The sequence below is a fragment of the Astatotilapia calliptera genome, chromosome 17 (genome assembly GCF_900246225.1).
Source record: "Astatotilapia calliptera chromosome 17, fAstCal1.2, whole genome shotgun sequence".
Classification (NCBI taxonomy): Eukaryota; Metazoa; Chordata; class Actinopteri; order Cichliformes; family Cichlidae; genus Astatotilapia; species Astatotilapia calliptera.
Window position 1 is genome coordinate 27,152,552 of NC_039318.1, and position 20,277 is coordinate 27,172,828.

At 39.7% G+C, this 20,277-nt stretch overlaps 1 protein-coding gene across 2 annotated transcripts; it reads right to left on the reverse strand.

Annotated features, from left to right (window-relative positions):
- Positions 1-591: 591 nt before the first annotated feature.
- Positions 592-18,100, reverse strand: tspan11 (tetraspanin 11). Of its 2 annotated transcripts, XM_026147480.1 has the most exons (9): positions 17,928-18,100; positions 14,514-14,621; positions 11,849-12,040; positions 9,348-9,422; positions 7,189-7,293; positions 6,624-6,782; positions 5,285-5,371; positions 4,211-4,332; positions 1,963-2,023 (listed from the first exon to the last, which is right to left on the reverse strand). In XM_026147480.1, exons 2-8 carry the CDS (start codon positions 14,598-14,600, stop codon positions 4,255-4,257), a joined length of 783 nt encoding a protein of 260 aa, XP_026003265.1. In that variant the 5' UTR covers positions 14,601-14,621; positions 17,928-18,100; the 3' UTR covers positions 1,963-2,023; positions 4,211-4,254. The 2 variants fall into 2 exon arrangements, with proteins under 2 accessions (XP_026003266.1, XP_026003265.1); XM_026147481.1 differs by lacking the exon at positions 4,211-4,332 and having other exon boundaries at positions 592-2,023; positions 17,928-18,096.
- Positions 18,101-20,277: the final 2,177 nt, after the last annotated feature.

Genomic DNA, 20,277 nt, shown 5'->3' on the forward strand with positions numbered 1-20,277 from the left:
TTTCTGAACACCAGCTGGATAATCCACAACAGACAGATGAAATGATAGTTGAATTTTTTGGGAGAGCCGGCACGACAAAGAGAAAAAAGCCGCACAACAACACCAGAACTTATTTCCAGCTGTTATGCATCATAATGGAGGCAGCAGCCCAAAACCTGAGCATAGGAAAAGTTGGGTAATACCAAAAGCGCATAACTAACTCACCCAAAAAAATCTCAAAAAAATGAATGAAATTCAGGTTATGGGATGGTGAGGTCAGATTTATGGCCTTCATCTAATTGACATGCTGTCTCATGACCTGAAGACAGCTGTTAAGTCAAGCTGTTCCAGAAGTACCAACGATGGCGCAAGATTAAATTTCACCGTTGTTCAAATTGTCATGAACATGAATAAAACATGTGCCGGAGCTGTATAATATTATATTACAAAATATATTTTCTGGTGAACGGTTAGTCAATAGGTTTAATATTCTATATACCTGAAGAGAAATATGTGGCAGAGTCGTTTAGAGAGCAATTACTGCTCCCCTTCTCATGCTGATCCAGTGTGCGTGGTGTGAGCAATCACAGAGGACGGAGGTTCAGAAGACAATGAGATTTGTGTGTTATTGTAATGAAGTTGAGTTCAGGCAAACACCTGCAAGCACTCAGTAAAAGGTCCACACAGCGTGAATAAAAAGTTCCGTCTGTCCTCGAGCCGTTGTTCATACAGAGAATGCATGAAAAGCTGGGACTAGTTTTACATAACTGTTTGTCCATTATTAGTCTTGTCAAATTGTCTTGGCCTATAGCTATGACTGGAATAGCTGAAACCAGTTTAAGAATATTAATTGTGAAAGTCTAGCAATTCCAAAAGGGTTTCTCAAATCCTGCAAGGTCCCTTTACAGAAGGTGGAGTGCTGAGAATGGCGTCATATTTTGGTAGAAGATTTAAATAGCCTGAAAGAGAGACAGCCATTTTCCACTGTTTAGCAACTAAAACACCTATATTATAGTGGCTATATAACAAAGACAAGGAAAAAAAAAATAGGGTAGCAAGGCATATAATAGGCAGCAAAAACAGAAGGAACCATATTCTTTGATTCACAGATCACTCATATTCATCACTGTAAAGCCACTGGGGGGGGATTGGCGTCTGAAGTGAGGAACGGCATATAAAAACCAAAAACAATCAGAAATATTAATTAATATTATACTATTAATATCAGCAGTATTAAAGGCTTAAAGTTCACAAAAGATGAACAGTTACATTTACCATCCTCAAATCAAGTTACCTATGCTGACCACTAGATGGAGCTCTAAATTCAGAGATTTAGCAGCGTTTACAGAAAATTATCACTTTCTTAAATGGAATAAAATAGTTTTTTCTTCTTTGTAGCCATACATATGAGCATTATTGATACTGCAAAGTTTATTTTGATTACCATCACTCAGCCAACGTGTTAGAATTAAAGACAAAGCTACAAATATAAACATGACTCCGTTCATTTGCTGCGGTTTATCACAGTGTATTGACAGCTCACTTTCAAGACTTCAGGCACTGAATTTATACATAATTATTTACCAGTAGAATTATGTAAGAGGCACATTGTGTTTACAAAAGACAGAAACACACACATAACTTTCTTTCTTTGTACTCTGTGCTCTTACTCAGCCGATTCGACTTGGAATTATCGAAACACTCCTATATAAATCTCCTAATTAAAAACAATTAAATTCGCACCCTCATGAGTTGCATAGAATACCACACAACTTAAGTCTTTCCCTTTTTTAGTCATGTTCAAATTAAAGCATGCAAAAACATCCAGCCTAGACCAGGTAACAGAAACTCATGAGCCTGAGTTTCTATCGTGTGTGTCCAACGCTTAGATCATCAGATCACAATGCAGGGATTTAAAGTTTGGTTAGGTGTCAGCAGGTCATGCTCCATCTGTTGAAGGTGGTGTGCAGGGGTCACGTTGTGCTCAGTAAGGGTCCATCTTGATCCTTCTGTACAAGCAGCAGGTGAACACCATTCCACATATCTGAAAACAGGAAGTGTTAGGTCACAGACTGCAGTTTAGTCGCCATGGAAAACTGCAGGAAGCTTGAATGCTACCGACTGTGGGGCAGAGAAGGTTTAAAGGTGAAGGAGTTAGAGACTGCTGGAAAGTATGAAGCTGGTTACTAGGGAGTGTCAGGAGTCAAGCAGCCAATATTTCACCAAAACGTGTGCGCACAGGCTTCCATAAACAAACTATATAAAGCTGGGTGAAGTGAAAAAGCAGATTAATGCTCTTACATCTCAATATACTGTTTTTCCTCTTTGCAAAAGCTCTGGGGACCTTTTTATTTTACTCAGACACATAAAACAAACAGATTACCCCCAAAATTGTTTTGTGTACTTATTTATTTACTAATTTATCGTCTCCCTGTCTCTGCTTGGTTCAGCTGGTTGTGTTTTTATTGAGTTACAAACTAATGTGTTGTCAACAGGGAATTTGTAGACTGCCCCGTGCTGGAGAAACTATGCAATATCAGTCATAACATGGTTGAAGGGTGTTTCTCTCGTATCTTCTTAAGATTTTAAACTTTCATTTATCGGCTAATATAAATGTCGAAACCAATAAATGTCTATACCGACCAGTAATATTAGTCCCAAAATAAATTTAAATAATAATAATAAATAAAAGGCTTCCAAAAATATCACTATAATAAGGGAAAACAGACCACAACAATTGTGCTAGTATTTTAAATGAAGCTTTTTACATTTAGAAATTTGCTGTCATATCTGACATCAGTGTAAACACAGAGCTGTATGAAGAAAAGAGATGCACAGACATTGTCACTGGTGACTGCTACTGGCCTATCAGCAAACTAGACATTATATCGATTATGTGCATTACATCTTAAATATTCAAACATGGCATAATGAAGCATATCTGCATCTTTTATCAGCTGAACTGTTATAAACATCCTTCTCAGCATAGAATTTCACCAGCAGCGAATTCCTAATACGGAATGAGCATGTCTAAAATTACTACTACACAGCACCGAGCAAAAAGTCTAAAAACAAAGCAGAATAAGGGAAGCAGGAGCTGACCAAAGCCGCTGGGTCTACAAGCTTGATGGCCAAATAGGCAAGTGTCCAGATTCCATTTCTGTGCCTCTAAAAGCTTCCAGAGGAAGCCTGATCAAGGAAGTCAGAATTTAATATTGACTCATAATTTCTCCTCGAGCAAGGTTTTGTTTTCCTCTCTCGTCTCAACCATCAGTGACAGTTATGCACAAGGATAGAAGATGCAGTCATTTTGGCTGAGGGAACATAAGGTGAGAAGAAAAAAAAGGAAAAAAGCCACACTGTTTTTTTAGTTTTCTTGAGGCCTAATTTCAGAAGACGCTAAAAAACAATGATGTAACAGTGTTAAAAAGTAAACTCATTAGAGACAGAAACATGCCATCTCGTGGGATGGCAAAAACAGATATCTGGGCACCCCCAAACAACTCCGAGTCCCAATTCAATGATGTTCATGAAAGCCCAGTCTATTTTAGATTGCAAGTAACTATAGCAACAACACTAATGCTTTTTTTTTCTGAGTGGTAATGTAATAGAAGGTGTCAGCATATTAAATAAATAGGTGTAATAAGTGCAGCAGCTACTCTGTAAATTTTTGTAATTTTAAAAAAAAAGAGTCTATTAAAAGTAAGCGTGTTAATAATTTCTGCGTTTAACTGTTGTAAATATTTGATTAAGTTTGTATTGTTGTATACCATATACTCCCCGACACCCATAGTGAAGCCTCATTAATGTTTGGATTCAAGGGATATACAGCAAAGCACTGCTACATGCTGTAAATACACCTGTCCCTATGGTGTTTTCCCCACTTCTTGTCAGCGCAGGTGCTACATTGATGGAAGCGTTGCTGCACGAATTATAGATCATGACACTATGAACCAAAGCACAGTGAAAAAGCAAGTGAGTCGTGCTATCCTCAGGATGCATTTGAATAAGCTGTCACATCCTCATCACCCACAGCAACACATCATCACAAAATGCATAGCAACAAACTGGAAAACGCAGCCAAATGCAAAGTCGCTGCATGCTTCACGACGAATTAAACATGTTAATCCAGTAAACATGCAGACAGCAGGTCTCGCATTTAACACAAAACAGGAAGCCACGCAAGGACAAATAGGCAGTCAAATATGAAATATCTACAGTGCCCTCCAACCTTGCCTCTCGATTAGATTAAACCAGCAGCGCTCTAGAGCCAAATTACAATGCACCAAAGTCCTCTTCCTCTTCTTTATAGAGCAGATAGATAAAGCAGGCTGTCAAGAGTGCCCCGACCAACTATAGTGATAACAAACACACACAGAGTACAACACACCAAAGACAGATTAGTGCACACCGACATTAAGACAGACTGAACATTTAACAAAGAGGAGACATAAAGTTGGCCTACATTACGAAAAAATGCTAATATGTGAGTGAGAAGTGACAAAATTACACCGTGTACGTCATGTATTCAATATATTCACAATATTTTCAGCACCTCATTTAAATGCTCGACAAAGTCCCTTCAGATCATTTGGTTCTTGTGAGAAAGTCTTTATGTTATAGCCACTGCTAATGGAGACTCTGCTTAAATTCCTTTTACCAACAGCGGTGAGCATCACAGAGACTGCACGGTTGGTCATCTCATCTTTTGCTTTTTGCAGTCTTTATAATTATGGCAGTGAAATCCTGGCTTCATGTCTTTATTCTCAGTCCCCTGGTGCCCAATTAAAACTAAGCTGCATGTAAAGTGGTGGACTTGTCAGTCTTACAAACACCACTGGAAACAATAAGTGGAAATTTGTTTAGTTCTAGGTTGACCTCAAGTTAATTTAAACGTGGTTTGCAGCTACAGTAAGACAGTTTGGTTAGCTGGTAGAAAAGTGCAAAACAATAAAAAGAGGAAAAAAAAAATATCCTCGGGCTCTGCAATACTAAAAAGCCCATCTTAGACTACATTGAATAGGCAGAAGGACCAAACTCATATAATGATGACAGAAAGAATCGGATGAGATGAAAAGACGTGTCCATTTAGAGGATCCTGACCTGCCAGGGTACATTCAGTAATAGGAGTTTTTTTTCTTTTAATTCAACAAAGGGCAGCATTCCACTCACAAAAGCTAAAAGCAGTTTCTCATTTCTGATAACAACTGGGCTTGTATAAAGCACTGTATGCTCAGGGAGAAGGCAGTAGAAATGCATCCTGCTTCTTCACCAACCATCTGAACTGGGTGTATATATTACTTACCTGCAGACAGGCCACTCCTATCCCCACTGCACCGATAACCAACAGGTGATCTGCAAGGAACTTTTCCAGCTTAGTGATGCAGCCACCCTACAGAGTTAAAGTTTACACTAGATTATTAGTTAGACAAGAAAGCTTTGTCTGCATTTCTGCATAGCTATAGTTTAAACTGCTTCAGCAAGCAACAAGACATCCTTCAGAAGTTGTGTATTTTTACTGAATCTGGGATGTTCTTGATTATTTAAGTACATTTTCAGTCCCTCTTTACTCCCTCAGGTGTATTTACAGGGCTCAAAACACTCACGGTAAAAATGAATAAATAAATCATCCCAAACCTACAAGTGAACATAGATACAGTCATCATCCACAAACCATTTTATTTAAATTCTCAGGATATGTCTTCATGCTTATGTCTTTGCACATGATGCAGGTAGCACATTGTGAAGGATAAGAAGAAACTGAGTGATTTGACACGAGAAGGCAGAAGAGCCTCTCCTGTGCAGCGTGGATAAGCATTCAAAACCTCATCTTTTATTCATTTTTCTTAGAGCTCATTCTATCAGAAGAAAGTTTGCTGGCATGTTTTGTGAGTCACTCAGGGCTGCACAGAGCTGCACTGCCTGGCACTGTTGCCTCAACGCAAGAAGGTTCCTGGTTCAAATCTCTTACTCAGCTCGGACATTTCTGTGCATGTTTAGCTTGTGACTTTCCTCTGGGTGCCACAGCTTCCTCCCAAAAACAATTGGGAGGTTAGCAAAAATAATGCCCACAGATCTGACGGCATGAACTGAGGTTTATCTCTGCCTTTTGCCCCTATGTCGACCTTGCAACCCAGCAGCAGTTAGGAAAGTAGATGGATGCTTTTCATTTCAGGAAATGAAATATCAGCCTCAGATATTTGAAAATGGTTTGGCTACAACAGACCAGAAGTGAATAAAATACCAGTTTAATTTCTTCAAATATGGCATGAACCAGAAAAAAAAACAACAAAAAAAAAAACAATGGACTGTGAAGATGAGCAATCACCCTGAACAACTCGATAACACCGATTTCCTTTGATTACTGCCTACACATAGTTATTAGTATACTCAGTGCTTCCATCTCTTTTTTCTGTCTTTAGGCTATCATCACTCATCTTTGATTGCAAAAGCACTCAGTTGATATTTATAACTCAAATCAGGGATATAGCCAGGTTGCAACACATTTCACAAAACTGTACAAGAGATTATTGTAAGATATAGAACCTACAGGAGGAACTACAACACATTCTGTGTTGTAGCTGCGCAACAGGCAAGCTGAATAAGCCTGCTGTCATTTTGCCAGAAGCATTTATTGCACTGACCTCCACTTTGTAGATGTTGGAGGGGTGGTCCCTCTTTCCACAGTGAGGTGTGATGGTCTTACAGCAGCTGTCAGGTACCGCCCTGCCTTCTGCTTGCCCTGACACAAGGTACTTGCTCACAGTCCAATCATGAGAATTGTTGCTGCCACAGCATTTGAACTGGAGAGGCAGAAAAAGGAAAGCCCAGACTTTAGTTCCACAGTGTGAGGCCATATCCCTCATTCTGATTAAAATATGGTTTCATGTATCATCTAGTGTAAACAAATTCCTAACATCAAGCCACTATATAAATATATTTTCACAGCAGTAATTTTCCTCTCAGGGACTACTTTCGCTCCGGCTGTTCCACTTGTCATCTTTGGAACAATGCTCTGTCTAAACCCAGATAGAATACACAGAGTGATGAGCCATTTCTTCTTCTACTCCACGTCAGCATAATTTTCAGCTTCATATATCAAATTAATTTATAACAAGTACAAGTATACTTAACCGCGCATGCTGAAGAGGGTGAAATACAATCTTACAGAAACTTGACACCAGAGGAGTTTGTAAATATATTTCATACATCCTGTTGTAGATTGTCAACCGCAAATGTGACTGCCTCCTTTCCTGGCTGAGCATAGTTCTCTGTCATAGTGTGGTTGAGATGCTGCTTCAGCTCCTCACTCAGCTGGAAATGAGGAACAAAGAGAGAGACAGCAGGCATACACAGTGAGAAACAGTGTGTTTGAAACAGAGAAGGTGGGAAGGCTGGAGGGGTGGGTTGGAGGGGATCATTTTGGGGTAAAAACAAATGTTTTTGTGGTAACCCCCCCACGGGCTGCTTAATTTACGATTGCGCGTGCGATGTCTACAAAGAAGGGCATTGAAAAAAGTGATACGTAGGTGCAAATAGTGTGGAGGTGAGGGAGAGGATAAGGGGATGATAGATTGGTAGCATTGGGGAGTGCTGTGATGCAGAATACAGATAAACAAGACACTAAAAAAATTGACTAGGAATACAGCCTTTGATGTCTGGATATATTTTCTCACACTCACACAGGGTGCAGGAAACAATGCAAATCTTTATCTTTAAAGTGATTCTATCCCGTACTGAACCCTCTTCCATCACAATAAATCTGCCCAAAGATTACAAGATGCCCTATGCAGCCCTCACTGACTGAAGCTGACTGACAGCCAGATGTTTGGGCGATAACTAAATGCCAAGAATATCTAATGTGTTAGATACACTTCAGAGAGTCATGTCATCAGAGGAGGATCACTGAGGATGCTGCTTTAGAAAGCCTTTATTCCTGCTTGGTTCCACGCTCTTACTCGAATGTTCCCTTCTGATTTTTACAATACTGATGTCACTGTATTTTCTTTTATGATAATTGTTTTTAATGAATAATTTATCAATTATTTATAACTTATTAGATTATTAGTCTCTTGATTCACAAAAAGCACAGCTGAATTCATTCTTAAATAATAGGTAGCCGTCATCTACAGTAATCTAACATCACCCTGTTGATCCTGTAACTGCAATATATAAATGAATTAAAGGATCATCACTGCAGCTGACGTCTGAGCTGATATAAGTGAAAAGACCTAAACAAACCATTTTGACCCTCTTTCACAAAATTTACCCAAGTAGAACTTAACCAGGTTTTGTTGCCTAAAGACTGAAAATTACTTCTTACTTCTTTCTTTCTTTCTTTGCTTGTTTTTTTAAGTCTTCTTTGACACTCTGCTACATTTCCATGCTTTAGTTTTATTAAATGCTGCAAAGGGTCATTTTAGACCGCTAGTAGGTTGCCATCAAGCAATATAATGACTTTATAATGTATAATGCATTATTACAGTTTTGTGGATGTAATCATCATGAAAGATTTTGTGAATATAAATGAAATAATGATAACAAATCATCAAATAATAATGACTACATAATAATATCCAATGCAGATGAGATGCACCCATGTGCAAATTCTGGCCGTTTAACTCCATGTAGGTGTAGGAAGAGTCAGCAAATAAACAGATTTTGTGAATTACAGTTTAATTCACCATGATCTCTTGCCTATGAGCCTTTGTTTTTTGGCTTTTACTACTAATTTTTCCCCTATGTTACCTTTCCCAGTCACAAGTTGTCACAACAGCCTGACTTCTAATCTGTAATTTTTGCTTCAGCGCAGGTCAATCTAATACTAGCAGCAGCATAACTGCACACTAACAAAATGCAGCTTAGTCAAAGGTGAGCCTGAAAGATGTTTCAAATGCCAAGCAAGTGCTCAAAAAAGAAAAAAGAAAGATATGTTCTGTTTATTTTTAGCCTCTGCCCCGTTTCCTCACTGACATCTTGACATCTGAATGTTCAAACTTTTCTTGCAGAACTTTATCTGCTTTGCAAAACGCCTGCTCTTTGATATATACCAAGAAGGGGAAAAAAAAAATCATAATATGTATAACTCAAACCCAAAACATGATTATGATTAACATCCAGTAAATCACAAACGATTCCTATATCCAGTAGTCTCTCTGCTATCCCATCTGTAGTGTATTAATATGAGAAACGCCCCAGCACACTAGTTTGATGATGATCATCTGGATAGAAGTTTTTTTTAACCTCATTTTCCCACGTGCCTGCAGGCATAGATTAGCTGCTGCAGTTATTTCAACAAGGATAAACTGCAGCTTGGGTCATCACTGCACAACGTCACTCAGCTAAACCAGTAAAAAGTGACCACTTACCCTCTGGTAGTATACATAAGCTAGTACTCCGGCCACAAGTTCGATCAAGAAGATAAACAGGAGGCAGATGAAATACTGTGGATGAGAGACAGGACAGAAAGAGAGAGCAAAAAAGAATTTCAGTAAATTTGACTGAACACTCATTAGCTCAGTAGTCGCCTGAAGTATCTGGTTGCTAACTCAAGTTGCTCACGCTTGTGATGGCTCAATATAAACTTTCATCAACTGTCACCGCACTGCATCTGTCACTTCAAACGCAGATGGCAGTCCTGCATGAAATGAGACAACCAGAAAGCAATTTGACAGGCTGCAGAAACCCATTTCTCCTGGGCATCTTTACAGAGCTCCCCACATTACTAGAATAAAGTTTCACTATTTATCATAACTGATGTCTGAAATTATCTTAGAAAAAACAAAACAGTATTAGCACAGTATTCGAGCGTCATCCTCAAATATTATTATTTGATGTTAGCGTTTGCTTAGTATTTGAGCGCTACTCTCAAATACTGTGTTTAGTTTTCCTCTGCAAGAATGAAAAAGAATCAGACATGAGATGGGTGCTGAGGCAAAAAATAAAAATGAGAATAACAGAGGCTTTAACTGTAAGCGTCATTCTTAATGGCAAGCACTGTTGTATGTACTGTTATGCAAACAGTGTGACGAACTGATTGCCCACACAGAGAGTACTTTGATAGACTGCTGCAAAATGAGCAGATCAAAACTCCAGCTTTCCCACACTTAAATAACCCAACTTTTTTATTGTTCATCAGATGGTTTGTACACCCATCAAAACATGGCTCATTCCACATAATTCAAGTCCATATACAAACAGACACATAAACACGCACCTAACAGGGACCAGCTGTCACAGAGCGGGGAAAACAACAGCGTAACTCAGAACCATTATGGAGACACAGATGCTATTGCACAACCTGCTAGATGCACCAAACAAAGTGATTGAAAACTATTGGTAACAAACAGCTGTAAGGAAGAAATATTTAACACACGCACAAACAGATGTTCTTTTTTGTTTTGCAGCTATCGCAGTAATGATGCTGAGCAGAAACCCAGCCTGCTCTGCGTCTCTCTTGGTTACAAGATTGCGAAAAAAGCACTTCAGTCTCTGTGTGCCTGCTACCCACACAAAATGCCAACTTCACACTTCTCTATGCACACAACACTTACTGTACATGCTAGCATCACTCATTATTCTTCCCAAACAAATCTATAAATAGCACAAAAAAAAAAAACAGTTGAACCAAACTGCACCGCAGATTCCGTTTCCTCCGCGCATCTACCTCTTCACTCCTGCAAGGCCCTTTCTCTCTCCATCCATCACCAGTAGATAGACAAACCTATAAATAGCCCTGCGGCAGAGAACGTTCACCTCCCGCCTCCTTCTCTCCCACTGGGTCCTGTCTCTGTAAAATAATGAGGACAGCGAGGGCCCCGTCAGAGTCATTCGTCAACATCTAGCGATAGACCTTAGACCAGGCTTAGCATGGATGAGCGCCATCGCATGTTGCCACATTTGTGTACATGTGGGCGAGCATCTAGCTTCTCACAGTGGACAATCTAGAACCACGGACCAGTAGACTATCAGGGCTGTTATTACATAACTTATTATTTATCTTCTGCAGTGTTTCCCCATTCAGTTACATTCTATTTATGCCAGCGTGGGACTGCTGTGCTCAACGAGGAGGCAAGCACACCCATGCTTTCTTAAGTGAATTATTCTATTCTCGTTCACCAGACAGAGTCCGAATCAGTCGTCTTGGACTGTAAGAGTGTTTTCCATCTCTGCAACCTTGGCGTAATGACATATAAAGCCACAACACAAGAGACTGTTAAGCTTCTGAATAATGACCAGGGATGCCAAAAAAAAAATGGCCCAAACTGCCTACAAGAAAGGAAAACGTGATGGGAAATGCAAGGGCTAGCTGGCTAAGTGGAAGTGACCTTTCAACATAAAAAAGTGGATTCTCCACTAGCAAATATCGACTCGCCGTCTTGGATGGATGGCAAATTAAGACAAAAATGCTCAAACTCTACATTAATAAGTATTATTAAACAGATTTTTTAGGTTTTCCAGATGCAATGTTCTTTGGTAAAATCACAGCAAAATTACTGTCCATGTACACTTTCACGCCCTGCATTGACCATCTGCACTTTGACCTCCTATATTACAGCAAAAATACCCTTGGAAAAAAAAAAATGAAAAAAAAAAAATGATTAACTCTCTCATGCTCATTCTAAAAAAAAAAAAAAACTACACTCCTCTAAACCTTTAAATGACAAACTGGTAACTGTTCCAAAAGCATGAGTGTTTGCCATCAAAATATATTTTTTGTAAGTTCTGAGTTATGATCTACGTGCGGGTTAATTTTAAACACAGACTCTACATTGAATCCTAAGTGTAAGCCTAACCCACACCTTTACAGCTACAAACAAATGCCTGGACCTAAGCGGAAACCCCCATCCATCACTCTCTCGTCTCTCACCGTGGACAGACAGCTTCTCTGCTCCCGGATGACTGCACAACAGCCCAAAAAGCCTGTAACTACCACCAGGCTGCCAGCTAAGATGAGGGTGTATGCTGACACAGCAAAAGTGCTGGAGGCCAGTAGGCTCAAGTAGTCGCTCTTTGCCACCAGTGTCCAGACGCCCACACCCAGAACAGCAGCTCCTCCCATCTGGAGAAGAATTAAGAGAAGCAGAGAAAAAGTAACAGGATTAAAAAGACATCTGAATAAAAACATAAATAAAAATGTTTAGTGCAGCACGAAGTGTCATACTACAGAGACAAAAAACGCACGAGATATGAAATGTAACTGAATTTAACTAAGTGTACCATGTCAGTTTATTATTAAAGAATAGCAAAACACAAGTACTGTAACATTCAAGCGAAACATTTTTCAGGGCAGGAAGTGATCAATTTAAAGTGAACTCAAAGCTTTTAGATGAGTCACTTAGAAAAAGAAAAGGAAATGGAACAGAGGAAGAGGGCATAAAGGAGGCAAGAAAAAAAAGAGGAAACAGAATGAGAAACAGAGAAAAGTGACCGTGCGTAACAACTAACAGGAGTGGTGAGACGTCTGCAATCAAGCCAGGGCATAATGACCACTTACTTAGAAACAATACAGAGTAACTGATCCAGGGTGGCTTCCTGATCTCTTTTTCTCATCTTGCAAGTTTCAAAGGAGGGCAAATAGGAAATGCCTGAGAGAGTCTTTCTTCATCCTCCCATCCCTTTCCTTTAGAAGGAAGGACCTCTTACTCACAACACCACATATCCAACCGAGGACCAACCAGTGGGAAATCACCCTTCTCTAACACTGTAAAGACATTTCTTCTAACAACTAAGTTCCACTGAATTACATTTTTTTAAGTTGGCTATCACTTTTTCTGAAAGTAGTTCCCAATACTGTTCTCATATCTCTGTACTATCACTGCTCAAAATAAAATTACCGCCTTAGTATCTGCCAAGTAGTGAAGCTGCACTTTACATCCATGTCTATCCAGACTTAACCTTAAACATCTTACGTAACTTGAAATGTTGCCAGAAATGTTTTACCACAAAAATCTAATCAGTTCATTCTTGAGTCCAAGTGGAAATCTGTGCAAGGTTTGAAGAAAGCAGAAAGCTGAAAACACAATCACACCATCCTCAGCTGTAACTGACAAGGAGGAGGCAGAGTAAAATGGCATCAGGGTGTGGTTCACGCGATCGTGTGAGGGGATCACAGAGTAGCTATTTGCCGATATATCAGTACCGACGTTTGTAGCCGTCAATAGATGATAATTAAACAAGAAAAGCAGAGACAGGAGGAACAACCTTCACCCATGTTGAGTATGGATGCTACATAGTTTCACCATCAGAGTGTACTTGTCCACCAGACAGCGTAAATTAATAATCTAAGATTATGTCAATAAATCAAGATCATTTTTAAACTGCATTGGTATATTACCTTAGTAAGGACTCATAAATAACTGTACCTAACATGTGTGAGGGAAACCAGTTCATGTTTACCATTTTTGAAAGAAAAAAAAATATCGGCTGATATATAAAAGATTTAAAAATCTCCAAATATCGTTATCGGTCCTAAATATCCTACATCAGAAAGGCTTGACACACTGCATTAGTAATATATTCATATATAATAAATAACATATAAAAAAAATCAATTGAAAAAGTCTCTGGCAAGTCAAATTTGGAGGGGAAGGGGAAACACTACGATATACTGCCAAATCTATATTTCATTCTACCCTCAATTAACCAAACAATCATGCTTTAACCGGCCATTAATCACATCAGCTGGATTATTTTCTGAGCACATGTCAAACATTACTTTATTCAATTTTGCTTTAACTAATGATATCTGTGTTTTTGATGACTGCCAATAACAGCGCCGTGAAAAACAGGGACAAATGAGAAATCCCTAGATGATGCACTCTCTTTTAAAAGTAATGTGCTAAGAAAGTGAAAAACAGAAATGGCCAATGCCAGTTCATCCTCACAGAGTATGCACTGCTCCCCCGCCTATGATTAATTTGTGTAGGGGGTGGACAAAAATGCCCTCTTAGAAAAAAGTGTTGCGAGATGGAGGACAGCCTTCAGAGGAAAATGATACTATTTTTCCTCAAGAGACTGGTTGTTAGGTGGCGACAGGGAATTTAATAGAGGCCTAAAGCTAAAGCTTGATCCCTTTTCTCTTTCTAACCTCTCCCACTTGCGGATCTGTCTCTCGCTCCTCAAAATCTTCTTTTTTGACTCTGTAAGCCCGGAGACTCTGCACTGATGCTGTAAGAGAGCGGAGCTTTAGCAGCATAAAGTGTGGTGCCAGAGAGCAGGTTTAATACACTGTGTGGCCAGAATACACTGACAAGCCCTAAATAATCTATGACTCACTTTGAACTCAGTCCATAGCTTAGCCTAGGAAGACTGAAAACTTTCCTTAATCCTCTTCCTATTTCTATGTGGCTCTGTATGAGCAATGTCTCTAAAAAAAAAAGCAGTTTTAAAGGAACACAGACAGTTTTACAGAGTTGCTACTGATGTTGTCAATGACGATCCAATTCACCAGGAGGTTAAATGTAAAGCTCAGTTATTGTGGTGAGGTCTCTGTGAGTACACATTACTTGAAATGAGGATTACTAGCCACTTACCCAGAAGAGAAAGTTGAAAACAAAGAGCAGGTACTTGAGGCACACGGTCACCCAGTCGTTCTGGTCATCTTTATAACCCACCGACATCTTTTTGTCTTCAGTTGAATTCTATAAGTGCAGATTTGTTTGTTGGAAACATTACATTTTCCTGCAAAGTACTGCTAAAAAATGTATCACAATAAAAAAAAAATCTTACTATAGTTTTCTTTAGATGTGTTTTTAGCATTTACATTCCTTCCTTTACCCAAAAATAGCTAAACAAGTATTGTTCACACATTTACACTTATCCAGCTGCACATAACTCCCATGTCCCAGACTTCTCACTGCACGACATATTACTAGTTGTTTAGTGATGCAGCATCCAAGGCCCCAATATGACATGCTTTTGTTATATCACAAACCACATCTTTGAATTATCACTAGGACATGTCCCTATGAATCATTAATTGAGCTTCTAGTCTTGGCCCTGTAAATAAAAGGCCGTGGGTGTGGAAAGCACTTAGACCTATACAACTGATCTAAATAGCATCCTTCAGCGGACAGAGCATAAAAGAAAATGTTGCAGCTTTTCTGTCTGCCGGCTCAGGAATAATACACATAATACTGTAGGTGTAGATCTGAGAGGAAAAGTGATGAATAAATCATTTGTTGGGGATGAAAATGAATAAGGTAAACACGCAAGCTAGTAAGCTTGCTAAAGGGTCAGCTTGTCTACAAAGGAAGAAGGAAAACGAAAGGAAAAATTGTCTCTCCATGCATGAGATTTTCCACTTCATTCAGGCTTTGAGATATTCCATCTACCTTTACTCATAAACAATAAATGGGAATGGGGTTTCATCTGAAATATCTACAGCATTTTCTACAATACTTCAGTTATCTTTTGATAATTTACCTTAATTGCCTTGTTTTTAGATTTTATCTGACATGTTGTGGAGCAACAATGCTCCAACAATGCTCTCTCTCTAAAGCATTTGTGACTAATATATGAAGAACAGAAAAAGTAAACATAAAACTGATGAAAAAAAGCATAGGTGTGTCTATAAATAGCAGTGAATCAAGTTTTATTTTGAAGTTTCAATAAGCAGTTACCTTGCAGATTTTGTTTTTTAATAATTCATTTAAATGTATTAATAAATTATTCTATAGACTATTTGCTTCTCAGCAGCATAACAAGAAAATTATATACGGCTGAGTTGCTGAGTCAATAACTATTATTGATCAACATAATGTATATGCTTCTGAAATGGGTCCATTGTATAGAAGGTGAGAGAAGGTTCCAGATCTGATAAGTAAACCCAGTGCAGAAGTGTTAACATTACTATCCATCCATCCATCCATCCATCCATCCATCCTCATCCGCTCTGTCCGGGGCCGGGTCGCGGGGGCAGCAGCCTAAGCAAAGAGGCCCAGACCTCCCTCTCCCCAGCCACCTCCTTCAGCTTATCCGGGGGAATACCAAGGCGTTCCCAGGCCAGCCGAGAGATATAATCTCTCCAGCGTGTCCTGGGTCTGCCCCGGGGCCTCCTCCCGGTGGGACATGCCTGGAACACCTCACCCAGGAGGCGCCCAGGGGGCATCCTTGTCAGATGCCCGAACCACCTCAGCTGGCTCCTTTCGATGTAGAGCAGCTGCTGCTCTACTCTGAGCCCCATCCGGGAGGGGCTCAGAGTAGAGCAGCTGCTGCTCTCTCCATAGAAGGTGAGAGAAGGTTCCAGATCTGATAAGTAAACCCAGTGCAGAAGTGTTAACATTACTATTCTTTCTTTTTATTTAATTGTTTTTTCGGCCAGTAGGGGGCGACTGTGGCTGTATAAAGACAAGGTTCGTGGAAAATAAACCACTCTTTCAATGGCAATGGAGAAAACTGTATAAATATAAATTTTTAAAAAAGGAATTAAAAAAAAAAAAAAAAAAAAAAAAAACAGGTTTCCATCAAATAAATCTTTTATGATAATTTACCCAGTCCCTGGTGTTCATCTGTACTAAGTATAGTCTGCAAGATCTCTGTTTACTGGGTGCGAAGCGTCCACATTTATATACCCTGGAGGAGGCTGTAAACTTTCTGTAAGTCCAGGAATCTCACTACTGACTGATGACAGTGATAGTGAGGTAAGTTATTGAGGTTATCCTTAACTTTTCCTTAAGGTTTGTCATCTTTTTTTCAGGAGACAAAGCTTCAAGTGAGAACAAAGAGCTGTAGGTGAGGGAGTAGAGAGCAGTGGTGGGAGAGTCGGATGAAGAAGAGGAGGAGTAAGAGGCAGATGATGTGGAGATGGCAGAGAGAGTGAGCAGGATGTATAAAACCCAAAGAGCAGACAAGGAGACAGGGTCGGGAACAGCACAGATGAGTGCCTTTGAACCACCATGTAGTCCAGCTTCTTCAGTCCGGCCCAGTGTGGTTCAGCCACAACCAGTATCTGTGGTCAGTGAGCTTCTTATTAATTTGATTGAGTAACTGATTTTATTTCCTATTTTATTTCACAGTAAGGAGGTCCTGGGTTTGAATCCATTGGCCGGCTGGGGCCAAACTGTGTCTAATGTTTACATGTTCTTCCCATGCAATTATGCATTCTCTCCCAATACTTTGCATTCCTCCCAGAGTCCAAAGTCATGCATGTTCTATATGTGTAAGCCCTGCCATAGATTTGCAACTAGCCCTAGGTTCAGCCTGCCAATTGCAATGGAAAATGACAAAAATTGAACAGAGTAGAGCAGAGGAAAATCAAGCCAAGTAGGTGCTAGTGGAAAAGAGAATCTTGTGCAGTTCCATTGTAATGCAATCTGTAGTGGGGCACAGAACACTACAAAAAAAAACCCAAAAACAAAACAAACAAAAACACCCTGAGGTTTACTTTTAACATAGTATTCCCCATGCCCCCCTTATCCTCTTGGTTCCCCTTATGAACCCAAATTTCAAAATATCCTTTAACCTCCCCTGTAAATACAGCCAAGTTTCCTTTCCGTGTTCGTGCCTACTGCAAACTATTAAATGACAAATAAAATTTAAATGAAATTAAACAATTTGTCTGATTTTAGAGCGTCTAAGCTGGCCGTTAACTCTTTCCTAACAAGGCCTTCCTGCTTCTAACAGTCTGTCCAGATGAATTAGGAGGAAACGAACACGGGTCCCCCTTAAAAAGAAAAAGAAAAAAACCAGGTCTCGGACATTTTAGACTTTAACCTGCGCTGTTGTGCTCCAGCATCACAAGCTACGAATCAATACACAGACACTTAAGTCCTTTTCTGTGTAAGTCAAACTTTCCCCCCCCTCTTCTTCAAGATAGCTGTCCTGAAAATCCTGAAAAAATAAATGTCCCACCTGCGTTGCCGATGGCAGGACAAAGTTTAAACACATTATCTCACAGTTGGACAGACAAACAGGCGTTTTCATCTTATATCTGACCACATACTCACCAGACCGACGTTTAAGGCTGGAAAAAGGACCTTGTTTATCTCCGTCTACTCAGAGTCTACGGCACCACTGCAGTGGGCGTTTTGTCCGGTCCAGTCAAGCTTGTTGCTTTCAGGGTGTCCGACAGTCTGTGCGGATGGTGCTTTTGCTTGCAGCTCGTATTTTCGAGTTTCAAGAAAATTCATTACATTGATTTGTAACAAATTGTAATAAAATGAACTCCATATATGTGCAGGTAGACACTAAAACTACAAAATGAATCAATACAAATAGCCTCCATGTTTCAAATACAACAATTATTACTTACAGTGTAGGTTACAGTGAGTTCCAACAATGACCTCTCTACTCACACGCAAAATAAAACAAAGTACATCATTTACTTTGTTGGTACAGATATTGCTGCCGAGTAAAAGTATGATTGTGTAAAAATATTAAACAGTCTGGGTAGTAACAGAAATCTGCATAATAGGCATAGCAACGGGTAGTCAAGGAAGGCTGCAGTAGTTAACCGTGTCACATAGTAGGGAGTGACAGAGAAGGAACTGACTCAATACCACTAGGTAGTCTGAATACCACAGTGCCATTAACAGCATAACCTTGGTTACAATGTAACCACAACCCCTCTGAAGAATTTTCCAATAGGGTGTGCATGACTAACCAAAGACAGAGTCAAAAAAGCATAATTTACTGTGAGCATAGCCTTGGCACATTGGCTTGTTTGCATGCAGGTTCTATTCATTTCTATTACTACAGTGACTGATTAATAATTCTAGTCATGCCACTTAACACATTTCAATTTGCTCTTCATAATGTGAAGTTGACTATGAAATTATTGAACAGACCAACTCTGTGACCTCAAAGAGAAAAATGGAAATTTGGTATTTCAGGAATGAGCCTATCAGCATTAATTTGATTGTCTAGACGTTTTTTTTTTGTTTTTTTTTACAATTCAGCAATAATTTAATCACCAAAGAATACAAAAAAAGCAGGGAAAAATAAAGAGATAAAACTGTAAAAAAAAAAGGTAAACACCATGGTAATTCTGATACCCACTTATATCAATGTTAACAACATAAAAACTACCTTACTCCTATGTCACTTCTGTTGCTTTACATCCCTGTCCAACCAGTGTGTTCAGTGATGAGTTTTTATTGTAATGATAAATCTTTATCACAACAAGGCATCCTTTTCTGAGCAAAACAGACTCTGCAGTGGGCTGTTTCCTCTATTTCCGCCTCAGTAATTCAATGTGCTTGCAAGCTTTTAGAAATAGATGGTGGCTGCAGGCCTCGGCAGTGGGCACCTGGACTGGCGACAGTCAGTCTAAGAAAACAGCATTACTTAGCAGAGGATGTCATGAATCAGGTCAGGTTTTCCCCAATAAATATTGTCTAATCAGAGTGTGATAAAACAGGCCATCATCGTCCCATGGCTAGCAACTTGGAGCCTGTTTTCCACTTTCTCATAGGTGAGACATGGCAGAATAAACAGAAATCTGGCTTAAATGGTAAATGGTCTGCATTTGTATAGTGCTTTTCTAGTCCCTAAGGACCCCAAAGCGCTTCACACTACATTCAGTCATTCACCCATTCACACACACATTCACACACAGGCGATGGCAAGCTACATTGTAGCCACAGCTGCCCTGGGGCGCACTGACAGAGGCGAGGCTGCCGGACACTGGCGCCACCGGGCCGTCTGACCACCACCAGTAGGCAAACATGGGGTTAGTATCTTGCCCAAGGATATTTGGCATGCAGCCAGGAGGCAGCCTGGGATCGAACCACCGACCTTCTGATTAGTGGCTGACCTGCTCTGCTTAGTCTTAAGCCAGCTCTTTTCAGTGCCAGACCATTCCCTCTGTGTCCAGTCCCATTCTGCTGGAGTTACTTTATCACCTTTCATGGTTTTGTAACCCACTAGGCTCTCCAATTCTTTCTCTCACAAAGGGGTAGGAGTAGGTCATGACTGAGTGTGCATGTCAATCACAAACAGGTTAAGGGGAAAGCAAACATTGTGTGCACTGGTGTGTGCATGTGTGATTATTGCATCCATTCATTTAAATTTCACATTCTTCCTAACCAATTCTTAGCACCAGTTGCTTATCTAGCCTTCTATTCACGTCATAAAGAGAAGACAAGAAATTTAAAAAACAAGAAATGATACTTGTTTAAAGAGCTACTCAGATCCTACTTCTTATGGCTGACTTCTTGTACCCAGACTGCCACGTGCTGCAGTGCCTGCAGTACAATTCAGGCAGATTATAGGTGCCAAATTGCAAGAGATAAGAAACACCAAGAATCTTACAGAGTTTTATCAGCTTGTGCTAACCTCGTTGCTATTTTTCTTTGA

Coding starts and splice junctions, on each gene's coding strand:
- tspan11 (XM_026147480.1), bottom strand. CDS start 14,600: ATGTCGGTGGGTTATAAAGATGACCAGAACGACTGGGTGACCGTGTGC. Junction 7,294..9,347: donor CTTATGTATACTACCAGAGG/GTAAGTGGTCAC, acceptor CCTCATTTCCAG/CTGAGTGAGGAGCTGAAGCA. Junction 5,372..6,623: donor CCAACATCTACAAAGTGGAG/GTCAGTGCAATA, acceptor TTAACTCTGTAG/GGTGGCTGCATCACTAAGCT.